Source organism: Mixophyes fleayi, chromosome 3, assembly GCF_038048845.1.
Source record: "Mixophyes fleayi isolate aMixFle1 chromosome 3, aMixFle1.hap1, whole genome shotgun sequence".
In the NCBI taxonomy this organism is placed as follows: domain Eukaryota; kingdom Metazoa; phylum Chordata; class Amphibia; order Anura; family Limnodynastidae; genus Mixophyes; species Mixophyes fleayi.
Window position 1 is genome coordinate 200,210,366 of NC_134404.1, and position 20,463 is coordinate 200,230,828.

Here is a 20,463-nt window from a genome sequence, read left to right on the forward strand (position 1 = left end):
TTTATGATCAAATATTAAATTTTTTGTGTTTTTAAATATGTTCTAATTATAAAGAGGATTTTTATACTTACGATAAATCCCTTTCTGGAGGAAAGCCCTCTGGACCGCCAGAGTATGGCCTCAAAGACCATGCCATCAAAACTCACAGAGGTAAGTGCTGGTAAAGAACCAGGCCCTGCCTTAACAGGTGGCCTCAACAGAGCAGAAACCTTCTTGGAACTGCTACCTTTACAATGTCTGTGGACCCGATGGGGACAATCGGGAACCCTCAGGCTCACCAGGAGCTGCACTAGAAAGGCCGCAACTTCTGGGGCTCTGTGAGGGAAGGAAAGTCCCTCTGCCTGCTCAAGGGGCCCTACAGGAAGTAGAGAGACTAGGCCCACCCCCCAGGGGATTTGCATCTGAAGAGTGTAAACTTTCATGCCCAGCCATCTCTTGAGGAAAGGTCTGAGGGGCTAAGGGAGTGAAGGGAACCTTCTCCTGGACATATTCCGGCAGATGACTTCTGCTGAAGGAAGCAAAGAGACAACCTGGCTTCAATTTAGTGTCATCATTATGTGAAAAGAACAAGGGGGGGGGCAACCCTAGAAAAACAGCTATGCTGACCCCCTGAATGATCACCCCTCTATTCAAGTTCTGGGAGAATGACGCTCCAAGAATTCTGACCCACAGCAGGCGTCCCTCTACCCCTGCGGTCACAGAGAGGGGAAGGGCCCAGTCAGGCTGCTCGATTGTCTAGGAGCCTGGGGTCTGGATGTTTTGTTGAGAATAGGGCTCTACCTCTCTGGGAATGACCTCTGGCTACAGAGGACCTGCTCCTAATGGTCTGGCTTCTCAACAATGGACGCCCCCCCAGGCGCAAATGCAGGATTTGCAGAGGGGTGTTTCCACACCATGCCGCCAGTGGGCGTGACCAGCATGCATGGGGACATGGCTATAATTGTAGAGAGTGCTTGGCTGCCCTCCAACTCTCCCTATAGTGATTTCTTGACTCTGCATCGGGATCCTAGGACCTGAACCAGAGAGTCCTACGGGCCACTATTGCCGATGCCGAGATAGTTGAGGAAACTGAGGCTGCATTTTGAGCAGCCTCATACAGGTAACCAGAGGCCTCCTTTAAATGTAGAGTCAAGGGAAGAAGATCTGAGTCTTGTAACCCTGCTACTAGCTGGTCAGCCCAGGTCACCATTGCCTGGCGACCCATGCTGAAGACAGCATAGGTCTTAGTGAGGCGCCTGCCACCAGGAAGATGGATTTAAGAAAATCCTCCACTCTGCGGTCAGTGGCATCAGGGAGTGCCGCAGAACCCGGCACTGGAAGAGTAGTATGGCAGGTCAGCCTGGCCACTGGCATATCCACATTTGGAACCTGTTCCCAGCGGCCCGTTTTTAACGCCTGCAGGGAATAAAGGACTGGAAATCTGTGTGGTATAACAAACTTATGATCTGGCTACTTCCAAGCTGACTCAGCTATCTCTGTAAGCTCCACTGATGCTGGAAAACAGACATGACATTTCCTGCGCTTAAAGAGACCTAGGTCTGACCAAGGTTCCTCTAGATCCAATAGATTCAATATCTGGCGAACTGCCAGTACCAGATCCTCAATGTCCTGACTCCCTGAGGGTTCAGCCATATCACCCACCAGGGGGAAATCCGAATCCTCAAGAAGCTCACCTTCCTCCACCGAAGACTCTTCTGAATCAGAAAGTGCGAGGAGAGGATGAGTAGACCTATGACGCTTGCAGTGTCATGCTTGGGTTCTGGGAGTGTCCAGAAACCAATTTAACCTATCCAGGCCTTTAACTAAGGAAGTGTACCAGCAGGCTCTCCCTGAGAGGGGCCTTTGAAAGAGGAGGTGGATGACTGACCAAGAAGGCTCAGGTTCACCTGCTGGTGGAAATGGTGCAGCAGACGGAGCTAAAGGGGTGGGAGCCGGGGGCAGTACCTCAGCGAATGCTGGGATCTCTGCTGGCAAGCATCTGAGTCAGTGCCGACACGGATTGCGCCAGTGTGACTGCCCATGTCGGTCCTCCAACTACTGTGGAGCAGTAACCTGGGCCTGTTCACCCCCGGTCCCTGCACCACAGCCTGCACAAACCACCCCTGTGTCTGACTGTCCACTAGGAAGCTTACACCCATGCACATATGTCCCAACGTATACTCTGTATTTTAGCAACCTAGGTACAAAATGTGTTTATGTGGCACAATATTTATTCCAAACAACTGCATACATATATCCACTATCACAATATAAACACTGTGCATATTTTCTTTTATAATGTGTAAATAATGATAGAAAAAGGTACTTAGCCCTCCTAGATGGCCATGGACCAGCTCAAAATGATTTGGAGAGGAGAAAAACCTGTGCAGTAATGTCCAGTCTGAATTATAGCCTTGGCTGCCTCGATTGTATTTCCCTCTTGGGAACATACAATCTGCTGCAGAAAAGCGGGAGATTTCTATATCTTTTCACTCCACTGGACTGCTTCTTTCCTCCTTGGCAGTCTGAGAATGCTGACCAAATGCAGGCTTCTCTCTAATAAACCAGTTGGTCTGCTTTTTTTCTTTTCTTTATTAATATAAACACACAACCCCCACCCCCTCCAAAAAAAGAATGTAGTGAGTCAACCTCAATGTATTATACATGTATCAACTTCACTATAATCTCTATAGTACACAATATACTTCCCCTTTTCATACAAGGCAGCAAGTACAATGTGAGATAGAAAGGCAAAGAAGAAGATACTTAGCTTCCTGCTAACACTAGCAGACAGGAGGGAATCCGACAGCAGCCAATATGTGTTTGGTTTGACTGCAAAGATTCCTCCGTGCTCAGCAATGGATTGGTGCCTCCAGAAGAAACCAAAATGCTGATGAAGGCAGGTGGAGCTCCCTATTAACTCCTCCCTGTCAGTCTACCTTGCCTAGATTTCTTTCATTCTTAAAATACCCTCTGTTCTGCAGGGCTTTCAGAGCTAAGCCCGCAAACAGTAGTAAATTTTCTCTCTCCCCCCTAATTGTGTCTTGTGCTCTAGATCCATTCCTCCCCCATCCCCCACTTGAGGAGGGGACTTGGAACATTCCCAAGATGGCACTTGCAAACATGCCGAGTGCCGGCACTCTATGCCCTACAGAGCAGCGCCGGACCTCAGAAATTATGTGACCGCAGGCCTTTGTGCCGCCCATCAGTATCAGCACAAGCTGGATTCCAGCGCTCTATGCCCGACAGAGCAGTGCTGGTCCTCAGAAATTATGTGACCACGGGCCTTTGTGCCGCTCATCAGCATCAGTACATGCTGGATTCCGGCACTCTATGCCCTACAGAGCAGCGCCAGTCCTCAGAACAATATGACCACAGGTTCTACTCGACATCATCTCTAGGGAAGAAAAAAATGCAGTCAGTGAAAGCCTCTGCTGTTCTCACTGTGACTGCTACTACTCAGCTGAAAACTGTGAGTAGTGTGCTTGTTCCAGAACCGCTATTAAAAACAAATAAAATAAATTAAACTATCAGCTAAACAAAAAGCCTATCTTTGCAAGAAGAGTACACCAGAGGTCATATGCCTCTGGCACTCAAAACACACAGAGGTTTGCAGGGGGTTACAGAGGAAATATAGCCTGTCGGCAGGAAGTTAAATTAGTTAACTATTTGAGTGCCTAACTCATGTTCTCTCATACAACCCCATGGTAGCAGTGTCCCCCAGATAGGATGAAGGAGAAAAGTTGTTTTCTGAAATAACATTATTTCAAAAAGCTTTTTTGTGGTCAACGACTTGTTTATTTGTCAGCTTAACCTTAATTGTATGAAAAGAGGCACACACTACTACATTTCTATTTTGGAATAGCTTTTTATATTTTTTTCTCCATTTCTGTTTATTCGCACAAATTAGCACAAAGGTAATATTTATTAAACATGCCTGCATACAAGAAAGTTTGCATTTCGCCCCTAGCATTGCAACATTGTTCGTCTGAGTGCAAATTTGTACCCTTTAGCTGGATTTGCTCAAAACTCTAATTGAGGCCCTAGGTGTCAAGAGGACAAAGTACATCATACATGCCAACTTTTAAGATTTCTCCCCCGGGAGATTGGGGGAGAAGTCATGTGACATGGGGTAGGAGGAGGGCAAGTGTTACTTCACCATAGCCACGCCCCCACTATAGAAAGCTGTAATTCACAGCATTGAATGGAGGGGGCAGAGCTTAATGATGTGGTGAAGCCCCGCCCCCTCCATTCACTGCCGTGAATTTCGGCAAATGCGGGAGCTTGGCCTACTCTTCCGGGAGTCCGTGAGGACTCCCCGAAATTCGGGAGCCATAGTAGGCAAGTATGAAGTACATACATGTTAATGGGGGAGCCAGGAACTCTATAGAAAGTTGTAAGAGATACCCTACTCTAAATTCCAGAAGCAAGGTTATTATAGGACTCCTTATTTCCAGTGCGTTCTAAAACGTCTGTGGACAGTCCTCATTAATATATGTTGTATATAGGGATTGTGTTGTTTATGTTGTAATCTCAAAACTCACATGTCTAATTTGAATTGGTTTAGGGTTGTGTCTCTAAACTGAAAATGACAGTGGTGTTATTTTCAATAGAACATGGTGTTCAGTTAACATCATTATATTGCACTAGCCTCCCAGGTATCTGCACTGCTCTCAAAAGTGCAGAGTAGGTCCCAATCTGAGCATGAGTGGGTCCGGTGCATGCTTTATAAAGGCTCGACTTGGAGGGATCAGAGAGGTTCTTTGCGTGGGAGGTAACCTGGCTTTGGCGGACTCCATAGGGGTAACAATTCCTGCTGTGGAAGTAGCTGCACCACTTGGATGTATCATTAAAAATACATAAAATACAAAAATGTAATAAAAAAACTGAAAAGGTTAAATTTTATATAATGTTAGATAACATACTAAAATATTGCATTTTGATCATATTTTATTACAAACAGTATAGGCAGACATTTTTTGGGTCGAACCAATATTCACGAGAATGCAGCATCTCAATTCACAAGGAACCAGTGCCTTGTGAATATTGTGAATTATTAACTGCCTTCTCATTATTACTGGACAGTCTAAACAATGGCTGTATACACTGTTTGTAGGCGACAGGTGCACTTTGACACTGTTATTGCACTCAAGCCAACTTTTATGGAATGACAGGTTTAAATTGCTAGGATTATCAATTAATCATGATGTTCATATGTACAGTATCAGAACATAACTGCATTAAAACATTCAGTTACTGACCTTCTTTCCTTTCAGCAGTTTTTGTATTGGAGAAATTAGGGCCGCTATAATAGCCCCAGTGTACAAACATTCACTGGCACATTCTTTGCGGTCACAAAGCATTCTGAGGACCTCCATAGCCAAACTCGCTGGAGCAAAACTGTCTATGAGTAAAATATCAGGAAATATATGATTAAACCATTGTAATAGACATGTTTTGGAGGCGTCTGTTTATGATGTGTCAACAAATGTAGGTAAATCAATAAATACATTTTCTAAGCATTTCACAAGAATTGATACTCACATAGCAAACATTAGTTCTCAAATTTGATTTAGTATCGCGTTATGTGCCTAAGAAAAATGATTTAAGAAACTGTAAAACAACATTCCCCAATGTCACACTCAAAGGGTCTGGAAAATACCCGTACGGTCTGCTCGAATTGGCGCTACTCCAAGAGGCGCGGACTCTAACGGAGAGGGAGGTATTCGCCAGGGACCCCCGCAAGGGAGTTTGTACTTTGCGGCTCCCTAACCGCAGGTCGCTGTTCTCACGGAGGGTGACGAGTGAAACCGAGGTGACAACAAGGAAACAGGAGAAAGGATCTTGCTGAAGGAGAGATTGCCAGTCGGTTAGGAATGACAAGAAGGCTAGGGAGCTGGGAAGCCCCTAGAATAAGGTTCACATGGATGGGTGTTGACTCTGCAACTGTAGTTGATGCAGAGGTCCTGGGGAGCTTGAAGCCCCTAGAATAAGGATCACTGAGGGGTGCTATGATCTGCAGCTGGAAGGAGGAATGCTCACCCAGGGAACTGGAAGCAGGACAGGTAGGAATGCTCTGCAGACACAGGGAGAAGTGGAGCCATAGTAGCAAACGTCTGATCAGGAGAAGATACTTGAAGATCTGGCACCCAGAGTATGCAGGAGGCGCTTTAAACAGCAAAGCTGATAGGTCAGACAAGGTAAATGAATGGATAAATGACAGCCACCGGGTCCGCGCAAGTGTAGAAGAAACAGCAAGATGGTGCCTGGAGAGGAGAGCCGCGGCGACTGCCAGAGCAGCGGAGGAGGTAAGTGACAGAGGGGGGAGCCGTCGGGTCACTTGGACTGCGGAGTGACACCCGCACTGCAAATGCTGTTTTAGAATGTCAAAAGTCAATTTTTTTTTAGTTCTTTTGAGAACAAGATGGTTAATAGTGCGTCAAAAAAGGGTGTTCATTTAGGCACATTTAGGGGCATTCCTGGTTTAGTGAGAGGCAGATCTTTTTTACACACACAAAAGACCTCCACTTTAAACATCCTCAGTAGTGGCAGAGATTTAGCACTATAGTATATATACAGTCTATGCTTTGAACAAAAAAGCACAAAAATCATCAACCACAGTAAAAGAGCAAACAAAGGAGTGGGATGCAGACATGTACCAAATGGAGATGAAAAATTACCAATATGTTCACAATTGGGGACTCACTTGTACTATGTTGCGCACAAAATGAGTGCAGCAGAAAAAAATGTCTTGTACCCGTCATCATAATTAGTTGCAATGGAAACATATAAAACTAAATGAAAAAAGCAAGGTAGTGTCATAAAGTGTAGTTGGTTGACATTATATAAACGTCCCCATATAAGAAAATGGAAAAGGAAACTCACCAGATGTACTAACTGAGCATATGCTACTGTAAAGTGAGATGATAAGTATGTAAGTATTAATTGGAACATACATGCATACAAGTAACATAAAGGCCTTTATTTTTCCAATAAGTACTTACTTGACTGCATACAGTCTCTCTTAATTGCATCTCCCCTTGCTGGACAAGTTTCTTTACCAACAATCTCTGTCACAACATTACATGCGTATCTCGCAGTACAGTAGCATATACTCTGTACAGCTAATACACTAGGTAGGGCCGCCATCAGGGGGGTATGGCCAGTATAGCTGTGAGGGGCCCGGGCAGACTACAGGGCCCGGACAGGTCTTTCCGTCTGTTCCGGGCTCCCTGGACTGCCCGGGCCCCTCAATCTGACTGATGTGCTGCCTCTTCTCCTTCGCGATGCTGCAGCTCCCAGGCTCTGATAGTCATCTCGGTGAGCCGTGCTCCCAGTCTGTGAGTAGCGGGGAGGAGAGAGGGGAACATTTGCTGTGATTGCGGTGAGGGGAGAGGGGAACATTTACTTTGGGGGGAAGGAGAGGGGGGAACATTTGCTGTGATTGCGGGGAGGGGTGAGGGGGACATTTACTGCGATTGTGGAGGGAGAGGGGAACATTCACTTTAGGTAGAGGGGAATATTTACTTTGGGGAGAGGGAAACACTTGCTGTGATCGTGGGGAGGGGAGAGGGGAACATTTACTTTAGGGGGAGGGGAACATTTGCTGTGATTGCGGGGAGGGGAGAGGGGGACATCTACTGTGAGTGTGGGGGGGAGAGGGGAACATTCACTTTTTGGGGAGAGGGGAACATTTGCTGTGATCGCGGGGAGGGGAGAGGGGAACATTTATTTTAGGGGGAGGGGAGGGGCGAACATTTGCTGTGATTGCGGGGAGGGTAGAGGGGAACATTTACTTGGGGGGGAGGGGTGGGGAACATTTCCTGTGATTGCGGGGAGGGAAGAGGGGGACATTTACTGTGATGGGGTGGGGGACATATACTGTGATGAGAGACTGGGGGAAGGCATGTACTGTGATGAGGGGTAGGGGGCGCACATATGGAGAAAAAAAGAGGGGGGCACATGTATGGGGAGGGGGGGGGGCTGCCAGATTAATTAGTACTGGGCCCCACAGTTTCTGATGGCAGCCCTGACACCAGGTGAGCCTCAATTACCACCTGCATACACACGGACACATCTGTCAAGCAGCTACACTTGATTGAGAAGTGGAAGTTTAACAGTGGGTGCGTAAAATTAACTTTATTTTACAGCACATGTAAGATAAACAAAAGCAAAATCTTGAGTTCCATGTAGCTAGAGAAGCTGGAAAGTGACGTGCAATCTCAAGCTATGTACAGTAGGAGCGTGCACACGTAAGTGCAGTATACCACCTGTAGATGTTGCCTATTTACAGTAGACCATATCTCCAGGTAAACCACTTGGGTGTATCTGATGTGGCTCCTAAAGGTCTGGTGTAAAAGATATGTGCTGAATATGATGATCATCAGCATGCATATTTATTAGAATAAAGAGCAGCTTGCATATAATTGGCTGGAGCATGGGAAAACCACTCTTTTCGGCTGTTCGTGTATAGTCTCATTAAGGTTAATTAAATTAATCCATGATATATGTGGCCTAATTCATGGCCACAGAAAGAAGATTCCTTATCGAATTAGGAGACTAATAATGTGGTAATAGAGGGATAGGGCAGGATCTGGATTCATATTATGACAAAGGCTCATTTTCTCACTACTTTAGCAGAAATCAGTCTAGTCTATAGCACCGGTGTTAGACACTGATTTTAGGGGGAGGGGTTCACTCTTTTTTATTAAGTTGCGTTGGCCTTTAATTTGTTTCTCTGTATTTTTACTTTTGTTTCATAGATTTATCACCAACCAAACAAACTTTACATGGAGAAGCACATTTTTATCTGCATGATTGCAAATGTAATAAAGATATTAAATTGTACAGATAATTATGCTGACCCTTTTTTGGTTATTAAAAATATTAACGCAGTATTTTAGTGAAATAAATTGAAATTAAGTAAGGTAGTATGGTACACCAAAAGTGATAGAAGGCAGGACTTGAAATGATTTTATAGCCGCCATTTACATTACCAATGCAACACTTTCCAAAATCAGAATAGTGATGTGAACCGTTGTGAGAACGGCGCAGAAATAGACACATTTAGAAAAAAAATTAAGAAAATACTTTGTAGCCACATTTTTACAGATTCCTAAAATACATGTGATGTACATTTCTGTTCACCATTTTAAAATGGCTTTGGAAGGAGGGTGTGAGCAGTAGCTGCAATGTCCATTTTTGTCTGAGGCTGTGAGATGGACCACAGTGTCCTCTGAAAAAAGGATGCATGGAGCAACCCTTGGGGTTCCAGGGTAAGGAAGGAGCTAATGAGCTCCAGTTGGTAATACAGCTTTAAGTTGGTCTACAAATTTATACATGTTCTTTGATAGATAAGCACATCCCCAGCATCCAAGGCCACAAAATGCTCCACTAAATATACAAGCACGTTATTTCACAGTACTGTTTGAATCGGTACATCCTCAACATCTGATCTACTGTATACCCTGATAAATAGCTATTTAAGCAGACCTGCAATAGAACGAAATTTAATTCAATTGACTGCTATTAATTTAGTGTTAATATAAAGGAAATGAAAATATTGTTCAATATTATTATTTAACATCTGTCTTGGTTCACTCTGAAGTACTTGGCGAAATATGTAAACTTCCCAAAGAGGAACCCTTAGCCACTATCTGTCTATGGATTGTTTTCAGTACACCAAAAACGACAATTGTTTTCAAAGTACATTGACAAAAGAACAAGATTAACCAAAATAACTAGATTTGTGTTTCCATTTATTCATTCGAGGTGTAAGCTCAACAAAAATGTATCTCTAGTCTGCAATGTATAAATTGTAAACCAAAACTTACCTGCATATGCTCCAAGAGTCCTCTTCTGACCATTTGGGCAATACAACATAATATGTATAAACAACACTACCAGGTCAGACAGAGAAACCATTTCTGAAACACATATTGAAGTGCAAGTAAAGTCACAATTTGACATTAACATATATCAAAGACTATGTATTGCTGAGCTGAATAATATACCTGAACTAAATCAAGAGTTTATAGTTAACTTAATAAATCCATCATATTCTCTGTTATTCTTATGCAGAAGGTTAACAGCATTGTAGATGTGCTTTACAATAATACACTGTATGGATTGGTTTAGTCACTCACACGGCCAGGCAGTGATGTCACAGCAACGTATATATAAAAATATAATTATAGGGAAAGGACGCAAAGGGTGGGTCTGCAGGTATGGGTAAGGGATAATAATGCGTATATTTATGTTAAGTTTGCTTTATCACACAAAATTTCCTTTTTAAAGGATAGTACTCAGTAGATTGATTAGGTTAATATTTATCAAATTTACAACACACACACACTTGCCTACTCTCCAAGAATTGCCGGGAGGCTCCTGAATGTCGGGGAGTCCTCCCGGAAGGGTAGGCAAACCTCCCGCATTTGCCGAAATTAACGGCATTGAATGGTGGGGGCGGGACTTAATTGTGCCATTAAGCCCCACCACCACCCCATAATGTACATACATATTATCGAATGTATAGAAAGCAATTAAAGAAATTATTATTACTGTGATATTTACTGTATCATTGCCTAATATCTAATTACCTTTTCGGTGTTTAAGTTTTATGGGAAACAGTTTTCTGCCATGCTTATATATCAGTAGTCTTCCAAGAAGACTAAGTGAATGAACAAAGTATAAATAATGCAATTCTCTTCTGGAGTAAAACGTCTTCTGTTTAGTGCCTGGAGAGAAACAGGAGAAAGACACATAATTAAGGTTCTTTAAATGCACATGAAAATGTGACATTCCTTCTGACTGACATCAACAGCACAGAGAATTATAGATTTTTCACTCTCTGTCAAATAAGATCGTAGTCTTGCTCAAAATTACCAGTCTAACTGAACATGGGATTAATAAATATTCCCTACCAGCCATCATGTATACTGCTCCAAGGGACAAATGTACACACAAGTCAACAGAACCCCAGAAAGAGTTTCAAGGAATAGAATATTGACTTAACTGATTAACTAATCCACAGTATGCATTTACATTTTCATGCAGCAATTTTACCTTAGTAAATTGTGTAGAACACTGTTCCTGAGCAAATGCTAAATACTAAACTGATGTATAACTTCAAAATCCTGTTAAAATGTCATGGGCTGTGACATTGCAGCTCTAACATACTTAAACTATATTGTGTATAATGCAAGGCTGCCAAACTGGTTGTCAGAGACCCTCAATGGCTTTTCTACGCTATCTATTAAAACAACTACATACTGCTGTATAGGACATAATCATTTAAAGGAAATATACAGGAAATCTCTCCCACTTTTATAAAACTATAAGTTACAGGTTGCCTAAGCCTTACACACTGTTTGGCACTCCCATTACAATATTAGGTATACTACAAATAAAGACAATAAGAGAATTTTTACACTTACAATAAATCCATTTCTATTTGATAATGTAACTTGCTGACAGAACTCCTCCCCTCGGCAACCTCCTGAAGATGCTCTGTGTAATTAAAAAGCCCCAAGGAAAGGAACAAAACCAGCAACCAGAAAACAGCAGAAGAGTGGACGGGAGGGAACGTAGTGTCCCTCAGATGGAATCAGAGAAACGGATTTATCTGTCAGACGCCGTCTCCGTGCTATGTCTGCCGCACAGAGACGGACGTCTGCTTCTGTTACAGAGCGCTCGGTTGCCAGGCAACCGGGCGTACTTCCGGGTCAGCGGTCGCGCGTTCCGTTGCTAGGCAACGGAACGCTTCCCAGTAACTCCGGTGGTGGTGTTTAGCGTCACCACCGCCAATGATTGGACTGCAGCTGTATAAAAGCCTCACTCTGGCACATGGAGAGTGCCAGAGTATTAGGTCTTATCCTAGCTCCAGCGTTCCTGTGTACCGTTTCCAGCGCTTCCTGTGTATTGTTACTTACTACTCCTGTTCTGTGCTCCCTGTGAACTTGACTTCGGCTTGATATTTGATTCTTTCTCCTGTGCTTCTGACCCCGACCCGGCTACCCTGACTACGGCTTTGAACTTTCCCTTGGACATCTCCTGAATTCACGGTTTGGACCCGGCCTGTGTGACACCGCTTTCATCTACTGCTTCACTGATTACTCCTTTGGAGGACCGCGACCTGCGTGTTCCCGCAGCTAAGACCACACTTCCTTGCGGGGGTCCCTGGTGAAGACCAGGAACACGTTAGACTCCGCGCCGCTTTGGTGAGTAGTGCAAAAACCAGTAAGCAAATACCCTAAATCTGTGACAGTATACTCTGGCCATGACGTCAGATGGAAAAGGTGAACCTACAACTCGGGATCTCATTATCCACCTGGGTCGCCGAGTGGAACAGCAGGAGGCAGACCAGGCTCGTTTACTCCAGTGTGTGCAGGGAATTCTATCTCGCCTGGACTCTCTACGGGCGGAACAAACTCCTCCTACGAAACCATCTGCGGCGGCTCCCGTGGCTCCTGCTGCCCCTCCAGCCGCCACTACTGGACTGAGAATACCTTCCCCAGATAAGTTTGACGGGGATCCAAAAAGATGTAGAGGGTTCCTTAACCAGTGTGCCATTCACTTTGAGTGTAACTCCTCAGCATTCTCCTCGGAACGTACCAAGGTAGCCTTCATAATTTCGATACTTAGTGGGCAAGCCCTGGCCTGGGCCTCCCCGTTATGGGAGCACAATGACCCTTTGCTGGAGGACTCCGCGGCTTTTATTGACATGTTCCGGTAGGTTTTCGACGAACCGGGCAGAGTCTCATCTGCTGCATCTAGCCTCTTAACCCTGCGACAAGGTTCTATGTCTGTCGGGCAGTATGCCGTTAAATTTCGGACCCTCTCTTCTGAGCTTCGATGGCACAATGAAGCACTCATTGCTTCCTTCTGGCAGGGTCTTACCGACCAAATCAAGAACGAACTGGCTACCAGAGAACTCCTCTCGGAGTTGGACTCCCTCATTTCATTATGTATCAGGATCGATCTTCGTTTCAGAGAGAGAATTTCAGAAAGGTCCTCTACAAGACGGACTCCCCGTTTGGCTCCCCAATTTCAAAATCCCATATCTTCCACAGAAGAACCTATGCAGCTTGGCCGCTCTAGACTAACGTCTGAAGAATGTGAGAGACGGTTCAAGCAGAGATTATGTCTATATTGTGGGGAGTCTGGTCATGTTCTAAGTCTCTGTCCCAAGAGACCGGGAAACGCCTCCTCCTAGACGGTAAGAGGGAGGCCGTCTTAGGAGTCACCGTTTCCACTCCCTACTCCACCTCCAATCTCGAGTTTCTCATGCCTGTCCAGCTTTTGACCACTAAAGGACCCCAACGAACCTCTGCCTTCATGGACTCCGGTGCCGCAGGAAATTTTATTTCGGCCTCTCTTGCTTCAGAGCTCCAATTGACCATCCAAGATCTGCCCCAACCGCTTACCCTCACTGCCGTGGATGGTAACCGTGTCAGCAACAGTGTCATCTCCAGCATCACGAGTGCGGTTCAATTGTTGGTAGGAGCCTAACATCAAGAGTGGATCCAATTCCTAGTGTTACCGCAGTCAATTAACCCACTGATACTGGGTCTTCCTTGGCTCCGGAACCATTCTCCTCAATTTGACTGGGTTCGTGCGGAAGTTATTTCCTGGGGCCCGCAGTGTCATAAGCAATGTATCTCCTCACCACGCTTTCAAGTCTGTCATACTCAGACGAATTCTAAAACCTGTACATTACCTTCGGTCTATCTAGCCTTTAAGGACGTCTTCTCCAAGCAAAGATCAGAGATTCTTCCACCCCATCGCCCGTGGGACTGTCCGATTGAATTATTTCCGGGAAAACAGATTCCTCGTGGTAGGACTTATCTCCTGTCCTTACCAGAGACCCAAGCTATGTCACAATACATATCTGAAAACCTAGCCCGAGGGTTAATTAGAAAATCATCTTCTCCAGCCGGAGCAGGATTCTTCTTTGTAAAAAAAAAAGACGGATCCTAACGCCCTTGTATTGATTATCGGCAACTAAATAAAATTACTATTAAGAACCGTTATCCATTACCCCTTATTATGGACCTTTTCGACAAGATTAGTGGAGCCCGCATCTTTACCAAACTAGATCTCAGAGGAGCATATAATTTAGTACGGATCCGTCAAGGAGACGAGTGGAAGACAGCGTTTAACACGTGGGACGGACATTTTGAATATCTAGTTATGCCATTCGGGCTTAGTAATGCCCCCGCAGTATTCCAATCCTTCGTTAATGAGATCTTCCAAGACTGTTTATATCACTTCGTCGTTGTCTATTTGGACGACATCCTAATCTTTTCCCAAGACATTGCCTCCCATCGACACCACGTTAAGGAAGTCTTACTCCGATTACGAACTAACCAACTCTTCTGCAAATTAGAAAAGTGTATCTTTGAAGTGGAACAAATCTCTTTCCTTGGGTACATTGTTTCCGGAGCAGGATTAAGCATGGACCCACAAAAGGTGTCTGCCATTACCAACTGGCCTCTTCCCCAGGGCACCAAGGCCATCCAAAGGTTTATTGGAGTCGCTAATTATTACAGACAATTTGTTAAAGGGTTCTCTTCCATTATTGCACCAATAACTGCGCTGACACGACAATCAGCCAACCCCAGGAATTGGTCTTCGGACGCCCTAAAGGCATTTAATCTTCTGAAACAGGCCTTTTCATCCGCTCCAGCCCTTTCTCAACCGGATCAATCTGAACCCTTTTTTCTAGAAATTGACGCCTCTGCTATAGGTGTTGGGGCAGTACTCTTCCAAAAATCCAAAAACGGTTCTCATCTACCTTGCGGGTTCTTTTCCAAAAATTTTTTATCTCACGAGAAGAATTATGGAATTGGTGACAAAGAGTTACTAGCAATCAAGGCTGCCCTAGAGGAGTGGCGACACTTACTTGAAGGTTCACGTCATCCAGTAACAGTTCTTACCGATCATAAGAACCTGCTTTATATCAGCGAGGCTCGATGCCTCAATCCACGCCAAGCTCGATGGGCATCGTTCTTCGCACGCTTTAACATCATCCTGACCTACCACCCAGGATCCAAGAACATCCGAGCTGATGCTCTATCTCAATCTTTTTACAACACAGATCTCTGTACTCCCCTGGAACCCCTACCCATTCTAAATCCGACCAGGGTTATCGCCCTTACCAAAACCACGGCCAAGACACCCCCGAGTGGCTGTTCCTTTTTAGAGCTTAATTTACGAATCAAAGCTCTCCGGTGGGCACATTCCTCCAAATTGGCAGGACACACCGGTGTTAAGAAAACTTATGAATTTCTTCGTCGGAGATATTGGTGGCCGACACTACATTCAGATGTACAAAGTTTTGTGGCTTCTTGTGATACATGTGCCCGTTGTAAGAACCCCAGAATGGCCCCTTCTGGGCTCCTTCAACCACTTCCCATTCCAGATTTCCCTTGGCAAAGCATATCCATGGATTTCATCACGGATCTTCCCACCAGCAATGGATGCACCACTATTTGGGTTGTTGTGGACAGATTTTCTAAAATGGCCCACTTTTTACCTTTGTCTGCTCTACCATCTGCTTCTCAGTTAGCTTCTATCTTCATTAAAGAAATATTTAGACTTCATGGATGTCCTCGTGAGATCATCTCTGACCGTGGAGTGCAATTCGTTTCCAAATTCTGGAGGGCCTTTTGTAAAATACTTGGGTCTGACCTCAAGTTCTCATCAGGTTATCATCCGCAAACCAATAGTCAAACGGAACGGGTTAACCAAGATCTTGAAGTCTTCTTACGATGTTTTTCTTCAGATAACCAAGCAGAATGGGCTAAGTTTTCTCACAATATTCATCATCACGAGTCTACTGGTGCCTCTCCATTTTTTATTGTTTATGGTTCCCAACTCACCCTCCCAGATTTTTCCAGCCAAGGTTCCTCGTCAGTTCCCGCAGTGGAGGATGTCATGCGGAACCTTTCTCAGATTTGGTCTAATACGAAAACTAGACTCCAAGAGACTTCCCAACGCTATAAGCAAGCAGCAGACCGCCATCGGAGACTGGTCCCTCTTTTACAGGTTCACGACAAAGTATGGTTATCCACACGTAACCTTAAGTTGAGAGTACCTTCTCAAAAATTGGCTCCCCGTTATATTGGCCCCTTTTCCATAACACATGTGATCAATGCAGTAACCTACAGACTCCGGTTACCTCCTTCCCTCAAGATCCACAATGTCTTTCATGTCTCTCTTCTCAAACCACTTGTACTCAATAAATTTCATCAGTCGCCTCATCGTCCAGCTCCTGTACGTACTACGGAAGATGAAGCATCCTGGATTCCCGTATCCTCCATGGACGACACCAATTCTTAGTACATTGGAAAGGCTTTGGGCCAGAAGAGAGATCCTGGGTGCAAAGAGAAGATCTCCACGCCCCACGGCTATTAAAACAGTTCCTCGAACAAAGATCTATCCAACAAAGTAAGGGAGGATGTACTGTCAGACGCCGTCTCCGTGCTATGTCTGCCGCACAGAGACGGACGTCTGCTTCTGTTATAGAGCGCTCGGTTGCCAGGCAACCGGGCATACTTCCGGGTCAGCGGTCGCGCGTTCCGTTGGCAACGGAACGCTTCCCAGTAACTGGTGTTTAGCGTCACCACCGCCAATGATTGGACTGCAGCTGTATAAAAGCCTCACTCTGGCACATGGAGAGTGCCAGAGTATTAGGTCTCATCCTAGCTCCAGCGTTCCTGTGTACCGTTTCCAGCGCTTCCTGTGTATTGTTACTTACTACTCCTGTTCTGTGCTCCCTGTGAACTTGACTTCGGCTTGATATTTGATTCTTCCTCCTGTGCTTCTGACCCCGACCCGGCTACCCTGACTACGGCTTTGAACTTTCCCTTGGACATCTCCTGAATTCACGGTTTGGACCCGGCCTGTACGACACCACTTTCATCTACTGCTTCACTGATTACACAATTGGAGGACCACGACCTGCGTGTTCCCGCAGCTAAGACCACACTTCCTTGCGGGGGTCCCTGGTGAAGACCAGGAACACGTTAGACTCCGCGCTTCTTTGGTGAGTAGTGCAAAAACCAGTAAGCAAATACCCTAAATCTGTGACATTATCGTATGTATAAAAATCCTCTTTTTGCTTACATCCAAAACTGGCGTCCAAAGACATAAAAACATTGAAGGGATACAACTTTGTAAAGGTGTGGACAGAGAACCAGGTGGTCGCCCGGCAGAGCTGTGCCGCCAAGGCCCCGTTGCGGGTGGAATGCCAAGCAATACGACAAGGCACAGGCCGATCGACAGTCACATTGGCCTGCCTGATAGTGGACATGATCAACCTGGCGATGGTCTGCTTTGTAGCCTGCCAGCCATGTTTATGTGCACCAAACAGAACAAACAGAAAGTAAGTCTGTCGAATGGCAGATGTCCATTCCATATAACCCCTTGAAGGAAAGTCTGTACTTTAGGAAAATCTGCCAGTCACTTTTGGAAAAAAAGAGAGACCCAACATCTGTACCTTCAGGGAACTGCATCCAAACCAACTTGTAGGAAAGCTAGGAACCGGGACAGCCAAAAGAAAGCCATGTGGCAGGCCCTATTCTCACACCATTTTATGTAGGTACACCACACTCTGTGGTCAATGCAGGCAAAGAGTCAGATGGTGTCCTGGCCCACAGCACAGTGCCCACTACTCTGGTGGACAACTACTTGGACCGCCAGGGACTGATCTCAACAGCCAAGTCAGCCGAGACAGGTCCTGGTGTTAAAATGAACCCTGCACATGGAGGTCATGTGTAGGATGTAGGCGTATCAAATACGTCGGGACCAATTGGGAGCCACTAGTATCACTCAAAGCCTGTCCCATCTGACCCAGTGAAGAACTCAAAGAATCATCGGAATGGGAGGAAAGAGGAATCCCAAATGGAACGCCCACCGCATGGTCATGATGTCCATAGCAACCACCAAGGGTTCCATGGTTCTCGGGCGGAACTTGCTTAAGGCCCCATGTGTGGAACAACTCCTGATAGATCTCCAGAGGTAGAGAGCACTCATCCCGCACTACTGCATGTCTGCTGCGATAGTCAGCCTCTCAATTGTTCACACCGGGAATGAAAACTGTGAATATTGCCAGGACAAAGAGCTTCACCAAAATCAATATCTGGAAAGCCACCTGTCTGTAACTGGAGCGCAGAACCCTGAAGGAATGACTGAGCTCCCTGAAGGGCCAGCATAGTGGAGCATCTCGAAGGAAGAGACCATCAGCTCGAGAAGTCACATGCAGAGGAGCATGGAAGGGAGATGGACAGCAAGAATGCTCCTCATCGTGATTTAAAAAGAGTGCACCTTGTTGACTGCGAGAAAGATCTCCTTTACCTTTGTATCCAGGATAAAACTCAGAAATACCATGCGTTGAAAGGGAACCAAGTGGGACTTTGCAAGATTCATGATCCATCCATGTTGTTTCATTACTCTGATGTTGTCTCAGGAGCTGATCTAAGTCTGCCTTGATCAATAAATTGTCCAGGTAAGAGAAAATGCTCACCCCCTGAGAGTGCAACCGAGCAGCCATGACTGCCATGATCTTTGTGAAGACCATTGGCACCGTGGAAAGGCCAAATGGAAGTGTTTAAAACCGATAGTGTGAGTTCCCCACTGTGAACCGGAGAAGGAACTGATGGCCCTCCCAGATGGGCACATGAAGGTAAGCATTGCGAATATCAATGAAGGCCAGGAACTTGTGTGGCTCTAACTCGTTTATCACCAATCGTAGTGATTCCATGCGGAACTTGTCCACCCAAAGGTGCAGATTGAGAGCCTTGGGATTGAGGAGAGGTCAAAAAGTTCCATCTAACTTGGGGACCAGAAATGGGTTGGAGTAGAACCTCAGGCCCTTGTCACTCACCGGACCGTGAGTGCCTCTTCCCGGACATTTAGGAACCGTGGCCGTCCTCCATCCTGAGGGTCTGCGCATGCGCAGCCCTTTCCTATACTTCAGTGTATGTCCCTTTAACTCAATTGGCAGATCAGGCAACACTCCCTATATTAAGCACCTGTGGTCAATACCATGTTGCCTGATCTTGGAGTCTCATTCCCTATGAGTCTCTGAAGGTGTTCCTGTATTCCTCGTGTTTTCAGCGCTGCTGATTCCTGTGGTTTCCAAACCACTTCTACCGCTGTGGTTTCCAAACCACTTTTACTACTGTGGTTCCCATACCACTTCTACCATCATCTGTATCATCGTGACTGTTTGCTGATTCCTATCCGCTGCCTCCGTGCACTACAGTCTTCCAAACCACTTCAACGCTATTACATATCATTGTGACTGTTTGCTGATTCCTATCCGCTGCCTCCGTGCACTACAGTCCTCTAATCCACATCACGCTATTATATTTCACTGTGACTGTTTGCTGGTTCCTACCCGCTGCCTCTGTGCACTCCAACCTTTACTTTACATCCACTCACCTGTTCCTCATCAAGTCCGTGAGCTGATTCCTATCCGCTGCCTCCGTGCACTACAGCCTCCAGCCTACTACTCGCCTGTGTTCATTATCGTGACTGTTAGCTGATGTCTATCCGCTGCTTCCGTGCACTACAGCCTCCAGCCTACAACTCGCCTGTGTTCATCATCGTGACTGTTAGCTGATGTCTATCTGCTGCTTCCGTGCACTACAGCCTCCAGCCTACAACTCGCCTGTGTTCATCATCGTGACAAGTTAGCTGATTCCTATCCGCTGCCCTTGTGCACTGCAGTCTCTTCTCAGCTCTCCTGTGTTTCCTCGAGACTGCTGCTCTCATTGCCATTCGCTACTCTCCGTGATCAACAGCTCCTGGTCTACTCTGCTCTCCCGTGTTCCATCGCTACTGACACCTATTGGTTGCTACTGGTTACCTCCGTGTACCGCAGAGTCCTGCTGCTGCTGACCGCGCTATCACCCATCTACCGCTGACCCGCTCTCCACGCCTTCACGTGTCCCGCTGGTCTACTCTCCTGTCAGCATTGGATTTATATCTCAGCAACTACTCCGCTGCTGGATCATCTTCTCTCTCCTGGGTCCTCCTTGAGTCCAGTTCCACGTGTTACTGATTCCTGTGGATTCGTGTCCCTGTTGGTCTCTTATCTGTGCGCTGCACCTACTAGACCGCTGTCTCATCTATCCTGGGACTTTTCATCCAGCCGGCCTCCTGCCGCTCAGGTATCGCTGCACTCCTATCTGACTGCCTGCTACTGAACCACGGTATGCATACTTCTCATTGACTGTGCTGGTGTATTGCATATCTTGCTGGACTGTGTTGGTTCTCCTCTGGAGTCTGCTATCCGCTGAGTCTATTGCCATCATTGACTGTGTTAACTTGTGCTGGACTACTTCAAGAGACTTTCTATATTTGCAGACCTGTTCAGTCATTTATATATATTGTGCATGTTACTGTGGATCGTGTATAAGGTGCCTGTGTATATCCTGTGTTGCCGTCTCTCCCCGTGCACCTCCTCACATATATATT

The 20,463-nt window shown here is 45.7% G+C and overlaps 1 protein-coding gene across 1 annotated transcript in view; it reads right to left on the minus strand.

The window, feature by feature from the left end:
• TBC1D32 (TBC1 domain family member 32) overlaps positions 1–20,463 on the minus strand; it is a 200,042-nt gene that overhangs the window by 127,278 nt on the left and 52,301 nt on the right. The window contains exons 13-15 of the mRNA XM_075202997.1: positions 10,578–10,715; positions 9,813–9,905; positions 5,241–5,383 (exon numbers count right to left, since the gene is read on the minus strand). Of these exons, the coding sequence (XP_075059098.1) occupies positions 5,241–5,383; positions 9,813–9,905; positions 10,578–10,715 (374 nt within the window). The remainder of the gene's footprint in view (positions 1–5,240; positions 5,384–9,812; positions 9,906–10,577; positions 10,716–20,463) is intronic.